We start from the raw sequence: 9046 nt of genomic DNA on the forward strand, positions 1-9046 counted from the left end.
GCTGTCGGGTCTCTCCTAGACCCACTGGTAGGCGGGCTTCTGGGTGTCCATCTCCCAATGCTGAGCCCAGAATAATGAGAGCACCAGGCTTAAATAAAAAGGGGCAGGATTGCATGTAATCAGCAAAATGTGAAAGAGTCGGAGTATCCTTAAGAGGAGGGATTACGATCGTGACAGTTCCTGGTTCTTTCCATTATTTCACATTTAGCTGTTCACTGATGAAGCACTTCTTTCTCTGTCATAATGTTCATAAACACAGAAGAGGGCAGACCTTCACTTTCAACAATATAACAACTAAATTGGTTTCCTCAAACCACTGGAGTAAACTGCATAAATGTACTGCAAACCTCACAGCAAATTGCACTCTGAGAAGGTATTTTTAGATTACTTTCAACTTGACACAAATGGAAATACCGTAAATATATATTTCTATTAATTTATTTTCTGTGACTGACTTCAGTGTTACTACATGCTTATATATTAATCTCAGCAAATGTGCTTTTTCCCCCTTATTTCCAGGTTATTTCGGGAATAATTTTCCCTCCCACCATTCTGTTCCTGGAGTTTCGCATGAATGAGGACCTGTCCTATCAGACGTCAGGGGACAATGAGGATGGGAAGGACAAGGAAGAGGAAAACACGGTTAACAAGGTAGAGGCAATATTCCATTTGCCATTTGGAAGTTAACACTGCCACCCTGTGGATACAGAAAAAAGATGCAAAGCTATTTTTTTTTGGAGTGCTTCTGGTATCGACATTTAAAATAATTAAATTCACATCAAAATGTTTAAACCAGTTTTCCACTCCCTTTACAGTGAAATGTACACTAACTTTCAGGAGTGGTGATAGATGTTAAAAGAGTGGATGTTTCATGTTTCTTCCGAAGTAACAATTCAAGGGCTCAAGCCTCCCATGTGGAAAAAGCTCTTACAGTCATTTGCACCGATGTTTGATTGGATATTCATGGGACAAATCCTTGTTTGGATGTGCTTGCAGGATGGAAATCTTGACTCAGCTTCCAAGAAAGGAGATGAAGAGGATGGGAATAAAAAGCAGAGGAGAGTTCCTATCGGCATGAAGATTTATGAGTTCTACAATGCACCTTTCACCAAGTTTTGGTTCTACACTGTAAGCGGTTGGCGCTCTCAAAGTGGCTCTGTGACAGAGCTAGAAGATTGTCTCTATCATTTAGATTCTCCATTTGGTCAAGCAAATGAATACCCTGTAAGCGACAGAATAGAAAACATACATGCAGATGTAAAAGCACACAAAGAAACCACACACAGAGACTTGTTTGACTATATTAGTACCTTCCTTCTATCACAGATGGGTAGGTTTGGAATTAGGAGTTTCTCATTATCAGTATTCTTCACACATTTAATAGTAGACCTCTAATTTAATACATCCTGTAATGTTTCTTATAGTCCTGATACTAAGTCATAATTTCCCCTCTGTAGATTTCCTACCTTCTGTATCTGATGCTTTTCAACTACGTCATCCTAGTTAAGATGGAGCGCTGGCCCTCACTGCAGGAATGGATTGTGATCTCCTACATCCTCACCTTGGCTTTAGAGAAAGTTAGAGAGGTAAAGCTCTGCGTCCGAGACCAATCACGCTCATATTAACTCACCCATAAGGAAGGTCGATCCCTCGTGCTGTGAAACTGACTCTAAAACGTAGGAGCTGCCCCACATTTACGTTTTATAATGTATTTGCTTGCTCTTTGGTTGCTTCAAAATAGAAACCAAATCCCCTGACTGCACATTTTAAAACCGCTAAACAGGTTCCAGTTTGAAGTGATTTATAATCCTCAGAATCTTAATGCAGATTTACACTTACAGTAAAACTGTTGATCATACTGTATCTTCAAGCACAACTGCAAACGGAGGCAAGCAGGCAAGTACTGTATAACCAAATAAAATAATCGGAGCATGCTGTTCAGTGTGATTTTGTTCACTCAGCTGACGTATCCAAGGGGAACTTGCTGCTGCCATTAGGATGTATCATTTTAACTACTGTGGGATTACAGGTCTTGTTCCCTTGATATGCCTTGATACGCCCTCAGTGCCGGTCAGGTGTCTGCCTCAATTTCCCTCCTTTCTTCAGATCCTGATGTCGGAGCCGGGCAAGCTGAAGCAGAAGATCAACGTGTGGCTGCAGGAGTACTGGAACATCACTGACATGGTGGCCATATCAGTGTTTCTGATGGGCCTTCTCCTTCGGCTGCAGAATCAGCCCTACATGGGCTACGGTCGGGTCATCTACTGCGTGGACATCATCTTCTGGTACATTCGCGTGCTCGACATCTTCGGCGTGAACAAGTACCTAGGGCCATACGTTATGATGATTGGGAAAATGGTGAGACTTGCATGTTGCTTCATACACTCTTAACAAAATCAATTTACAGCCCCATTTCAGTGTGATAAGATGCAAAGCACGGATTATCATGTTCTTGGTGTCCCCTGAGATGTCAGGCATGAAATAGTGCTTTATTCATTTATTAAAAAATATCGTTTGTTTTTAATTCTCCATATAATTTAAGAAGAGCCCTCATTTTCTAAAAAAATATCACATATACATCAGTGCTTCATGCTTAGATACTAATAAAACTTAGATTCTATGAAGAGATATGGCTTTGGAGTAGCACACAAAAGCTGTGATTTGTAACATAGGAAGTTTGCAGTTTAATCTTATGATCTGATGCATATGGTATGTTTTTTTTTACAAATGGCCTTGTGGAAACACTTGTGTAATCCCACCACACTACTACACAGATTTATATAGGATTAAACTCTTTAAAAAAAAGGTTATCAAAGTGCACTGAAAGTTGGATGTCTGTGGGTGTTTTTCAAAGATTTTAGATTGGGGGTATACAGTATGACATGAAAAATGTCTGAAAAATTACTGGTATATAAAAATACACAAATTACGATATTTATTGATAAAAAAAACCTTCATGAATATTGGGAATGTGTTTTTGATTTTGTGTTTTATTGTGATGGGATGACAGTACATGCATCCTTTCCTAGACAGGATGAAACCATTCTGAATTTCATAATGATTGTCTGGAGCTCAGATGTGCAAATTTGGGCAACTCCCTTCTGAGTAAATTTTTTAAAGAACAATGAACACAAAGCTGCTTTGTTTTCCTGAAAACTGCCTCTCATGAGCACTCTATCTGAATTTTACAAGCATTCATCATTTCGGAAATGTACTATCATACATAGTCAGGTAAACAGAGGCCTCTGGGAAGACTGACAAAAGCAGTGTGTCAAGACGTTCCATGCATCCATCAGAGTTGAATTAATGCATTCGGAAACAAAAGGCTTCTAGTTACAAAACCACCTCCACGGGTACAATCTTGTTTTCTTACAGATCCGAGGAAACAATTCTTTCATCTCAGCATGGGGGCAAACAGTTAACTCCAAATAAATCAACAAATCTTGGCATATTAAAACTGCAGCAAATGCCCCCCCGGTTTTCAGCTGTTTTCGATGAGGTCTGGTGTGCGAATAGCGAACAGCGCTCTTCACCGTGACACAGGAGACAGAAACCGAGCGGCATGTGGTCGCAGTGGCGCCCCCTCCTCAGGCCCAGGCCGCCAGGGAGAAAGCTGACGCCCGCCCCTGTCTTGTAGATGATTGACATGCTGTACTTCGTGGTGATCATGCTGGTGGTGCTGATGAGCTTCGGAGTGGCGCGCCAGGCCATCCTCCACCCCGACGAGGAGCCCACCTGGCGGCTGGCCCGCAACATCTTCTACATGCCCTACTGGATGATCTACGGAGAGGTGTTTGCGGATCAGATAGACCGTAAGACTAGAATTCATAGTAAGACTCTTGTTTCCTGTTTCCAAGGCGGATGATCTGATCCATGTTTGGCACCTTCTCCTTCTCCTTTCCTGTGGGGTTGGGCTTTATGATCCAGTTTCCTCATTCTCCTCCCTTTTGTTTTGTGGTGTGTTGGAATCACTTGCTTCTCTCCTTTATTGTAGCATCTGCAAGCATGTATAATAGGTCTCCTCCCCCCTTCTCTGCACAGCTAAAGCATGTTTGTCTCGGAGAGAACCTCACTGCTCTAACTGTGTTAGTGATTCCACACACCTGCAAACCACTCCTTCATTTCCCAAGATTAACACACCTGTTTCTCTCCTCTTGTCCCTGGGGGTGATATTTATTCTTTTCTTCACGTGCTCTACAATGATATCTGTAAAATGCTAGTGTGTTTCCATGACCTTTATTTTTTTAATACTGAACCATTTTAAATTCAGAACGTAAGTAGAAATTATGGCTGCCTTTATTTACGATAAGACTACCAAGGCGACATTCATGAAAGTGCTTCTTACAAGGGCGCTAAGAGTGTTATGGTGCTCAGCTGAATTGCTATTTTGACACCTGCTTCTCATTGAAATGTTTACGATCATCTGCCTGCCAGTATTGAGGATGAAGTGGTTTTCTCAGGTTTCCTGACAGGGGGAAGACACGTTGTATACTGTTCAAAGCCTTGTTGTGAGTGAAACTTCAGGGAGCACTGCAGAATGGTCTTTATCCAATGCCTTAATTGGTCACTCAATGAATTAATCAGTTAATTACAATTCACAATTTGTTTTGAGCACCACCTTAAAGCACTTTGGAGTAAGTCAGGAAGCAATATATCACATTTAAAGTACAAAAGAATACTTTCAAAATGTGAGCAATGTTTTTTAAAAAACAAATGCATGAAACTGACACATGAAAGGTTTTAATGCACAGTTAAACAGTTCATTTAAAAAATATTTAAAACTAGCAATTTTGTTAATGTTTAAAAATGGTGGATTATTTACACGATTTACATGAGCCCAAAATTTTTCACACGTTCCTCCCTCATAACGAATGATTAACTTAAAACCAATGAAGCTGGTCTTCCTCGTGACAGAAAACCAGAATTTTCCATTTGAAGTGCAGCTGCTTTTTAGTGCGTTTTTCTGTGTCTTTTTCATATTCTTGTCTCCCTGCATCACTGGACTTGTAACTAGTCTACGCAATGGAAATTAACCGTAAGTCACACATTCCAAATTCCAGAAGTTGTTTTTTTTCTTGTTTTAAGCTCTTCACCTGGCAATTTCTACCTCTCCTTGTTTCATTTACTTTAAAAGGTCAATAATTCTATTGTATTGTATGTAAAACACCTTGAGGCTCTTCCACCACTAAAATGGTGCACTGGCTTGTATCCAGAGGGTTTTTAAACCTCCAACCTCCAGTCATTTTAATCTCAGTAGGGGACTGGAAGCATAATCTTGACAGGTTCATGGAGGATTTGACTGAGTGATTAGGAAGAGAAGACATCTGAGTCTGCTTAGCCAGGGGAAATCAATAATAAAACATTGCCTGAATCAAAGGCATGTTGCTAAACACAGTAATATTTTTTGCCATTTTGTATTAGAATAATTCAAAAGCAGTACTACTTATATAGGTGGTTAGATACAGTCTTTAGCAGCACTTTGCTGCAAGCCTTGGCAATATTGTGAATTTTCTAAAGAGAGACTGAAATAATGAATAATCTATAGCATAATTATTTAATTCAGGAGAACTTTGATGATGTGGCTACCAATGTTGCCATCTTACAAAGCTAGTGTTCCCATGATCTGTCTTTCTTTTCTTAGCTCCCTGCGGAGATAACTTGTACGATGAAGACGGGAAGAAGCTGCCTCCCTGTATCCCTGGTGCTTGGCTCACTCCTGCCATCATGGCCTGTTATTTGCTGGTGGCTAACATCCTGCTTGTGAACTTACTCATTGCAGTCTTCAAGTGAGCATGCACTGTTTTCCTAATAGCACACAATACATTTTCATGCTCACGGACGTCACAAAGTGCTGCGTAGTTCAGGATTCCTTGAAATAAAGACATCTTGGGTTTGGCAATCCACGGTTCCACTAGCACTTTGTACAGTGACCATAATCATGTGGAAACTGCTAGACGGCCTCTCACTGTGCATAATGAGAAAACCCATCATAAAGTTTATTCCTTCTTCTGTTTGGGGGCCATTAATGGTCAGTGCCTATCCCAAGGAGTGCACACTAATCTTTAAAAACTGTTGTTGGTCATTGTCATGAAGTCTGTGAGGTATAACCCCTTCTTTACTGGTCCCGTTCCCTGACAGCAACACTTTCTTCGAAGTGAAGTCCATCTCCAACCAGGTGTGGAAGTTCCAGCGTTATCAGCTGATCATGACCTTCCACGACCGTCCTGTCCTCCCTCCCCCGCTCATCATTTTCAGCCACATCTACATCATCATGAAGCGCCTCTGCTGCCGCTGCAGGAAAAGACACGAGGGCGACCTGGATGAGCGAGACCGAGGCCTGAGTAAGTCCACTCTCTGGGGTCAAGGAAGCATGTGAAAGACGGAGTTCTCTGAGTGAAGTGGAGACGAGTCATTCCTTGGTTGATGTGACGTACGGTACGTCTCAGTGGAATAAGGGTTAAACACCGATTCAAACCTTGTGTGACAGAGCTGATCCTGAGCGAAGAGGAGCTCAAGAAGCTTCACGAGTTTGAAGAGCAGTGTGTGGAGGAATACTTCCAGGAGAAAGAGGATGAGCAGCTGTCATCTAACGATGAGCGCATTAGAGTGACGTCAGAAAGGTTAGCTTCTCTTTTCTTCTTTTTTTGAGACCAAGCTACTCAGGATCCGTGGTCCTGAGAATGCATCCACTATTAAAATAAAAAAAAACCTTAACAGACAGGTGAAATGGTTCCTTTTCACGTTTTCCACAACAGATAAGTGGATTCGTTTTTTATGAGAAATTGAAATTGAAATTGAAATGGATAAATGTGTTTGTTTTTAACATATTTCTTACTGTCAGCCTAGCCAGTACCTGGATGGGAGACCTCCTGGGAAAAATTAAGGTTGCTGCTGGAAGAGGTGTTATTGGGTCCTAAAACCCCATTATAGTGATGGGAACACTACACTGTAATAAAGTGCCGTCCTTCAAATGAGACATAGAACCAGGGTCCTGACTCTGTGTAGTTATTATAAACCCAGGTAGTTTCTCAAAAAAGGTAGGGGTATTAACCCTGGTGTTCTGGCCAGATTTGCCACCTGGCCTTTACAAATTGTGGCCTCCTAATAATCCCCATCTTTGAATTGGCTTCATCACTCTGTTCTCCTCCCCACTGAGAGCTGGTGTGTGGTGAGTGTACTGGTGCACTATGGCTGCTGTCGCATCATCCAGGTGGGGCTGCACATTGGTGGTGGAAGAGGGGAGTCCCCATTAGCTGTGAAGCACTTTTAGTGAAGTGTCCAGAAAAACACTATATAAGTGTAAGGATATTATTATATATTATTTAATCACTTAAGATACTTATCACTTACAGCATTTATTGATTAATTGTACCGATCAAGTAGATCATAATATAATTGCTGGAGATCTGTTTTAGGAGTCAGGAAACGAAAGCTCAAGTGTCTCATCATAAAGACTGGCTTTGTTAAAAAAAGGTTTTGAAAAGGATTAATTAATAAAACCGTGCTTCAAATCCACTATATATATACAGTATATGCACAGATGTATTATGTGTACTGTACCTATAGGTCAAAATTTCTGGAGATTTCCAGCTTGTCCTTCTGAATCCTCTATATTTGTTGGCTTTCCCAGAGTTGAAAACATGTCGATGCGACTGGAGGAAGTCAACGAGAGGGAGCATTTCATGAAGGCCTCCCTGCAGACGGTGGACCTCCGCCTAGCCCAGCTAGAGGAGTTCTCCGGGCGGATGGTGAACGCGCTGGAGAAGCTGGCCGGGGTCGACAAGTCGGAGCTGACCCACACGCGCTCCCGGGCCTCCTCCGAGTGTGACCCCACCTTCCTCCTCAGGCAGAGCAGCATCAACAGCTCAGACGGCTACAGCATCTACCGTTACCACCTAGATGGGGATGACCACTCGTGGGACGATGTCGGCTCTTCCCTCTCGCCAGGAGTGCAGAGGAGGCACTGTAAAGCCAAGGAAGAGAAGGAGCCTGGGGAGAGAAAGAAGCAGCTCACTCCTGAATGCCAAGGCGGCTATTTCCATTCCTCCAGTACCAATGCAGTGACCACAAAGGACTGTGGCCAGGTCATAGACATTACCCCTGATCCCAGACACCCGGGTTCCTGTGTGGACATCTTAATTTCTTCAAGTGATCAGAAAACCCAACTAGAAGCAGACAGTTCTGATCCTCACAGACACGCAAAATGTCCAGAACCCACAGCCAACGGCCAGGCTGCTCTCCGCGGAGTGCTAGGAGATACGGGCTTGACAGTGGAAAGAGCAAAACTGGAGGCTGCCATCTCTTACCCTCTGGAAAGATCGAAAGCCTTGCGGTACTATCCCTCACAAACCTTTAGTACATCTCCTTCCTCTGCCACGAAGTCCAGAAGTAGTTTTATATTTCCTCCGGCCACGGGTGAAAATGTACCCGGAGATGAAGGTATCTGGGGCCGGGACTGCAGCTCTCTTATGGACCAGGTGATCAAGTCTCCAGCAGGACCATGGACGACTTGTTTTGAGCATCAGGCTCAGCCAGGCCTCCTTGGCCCATCTCCCTGGCTTTCCATCGCAAAGCCGCCCGCTCGCGACAGTCGTGGGATCCCCCTTTCGGAAGCCGAGAGGCAGGCTGAGATAAAGCAGCAGGCCGTGGGCACAGAGGAGGAGAACGAGCCCTGCCCAGCGGAGGAGGGCAGAACTGACATGGACCACCTGTTTGTGGCCGAGGACAGGATGTATCCCTCTCTCAGGTCGAAGAGTTTAAATGCCAACCCCAGGAAGATGAAAACCAGGGGAGACAGCGCAGAGAAGCTCCGTGCAGCCAGCAGCGTCAAAGACATCGTGACAGCGTGTAGCACCATGGAGGAGGAGGGCAATACCGAGACACCGATGGAGGAAGGATTGAAGAAGAAGTCATCTGAAACCGATTGTTGATAGTCTCACGTGCTTCAAAAGGGATGTGTGTTAAAAGCATATTTCATACCTAGTCCATGACGTACAGGGACGAATCAAAGGCAGTATTTGCCATACATTCTTCAACCAATTCTGTA

The 9046-nt window shown here is 43.2% G+C and overlaps 1 protein-coding gene across 1 annotated transcript in view; it reads left to right on the forward strand.

The window, feature by feature from the left end:
- LOC148831565 (transient receptor potential cation channel subfamily M member 1-like) overlaps nt 1–8930 on the forward strand; it is a 46897-nt gene extending 37967 nt beyond the window's left edge. Inside the window, exons 18-27 of the mRNA XM_088920034.1 lie at nt 520–651; nt 997–1128; nt 1458–1586; nt 2107–2358; nt 3638–3812; nt 5015–5035; nt 5642–5786; nt 6139–6341; nt 6488–6620; nt 7631–8930. Of these exons, the coding sequence (XP_088776160.1) occupies nt 520–651; nt 997–1128; nt 1458–1586; nt 2107–2358; nt 3638–3812; nt 5015–5035; nt 5642–5786; nt 6139–6341; nt 6488–6620; nt 7631–8930 (2622 nt within the window). The remainder of the gene's footprint in view (nt 1–519; nt 652–996; nt 1129–1457; nt 1587–2106; nt 2359–3637; nt 3813–5014; nt 5036–5641; nt 5787–6138; nt 6342–6487; nt 6621–7630) is intronic.
- The last annotated feature ends 116 nt before the right edge of the window (nt 8931–9046 follow it).

Source organism: Atractosteus spatula, chromosome 7 (genome assembly GCF_055471065.1).
Source record: "Atractosteus spatula isolate fAtrSpa1 chromosome 7, fAtrSpa1.hap1, whole genome shotgun sequence".
Lineage (NCBI taxonomy): Eukaryota > Metazoa > Chordata > Actinopteri > Semionotiformes > Lepisosteidae > Atractosteus > Atractosteus spatula.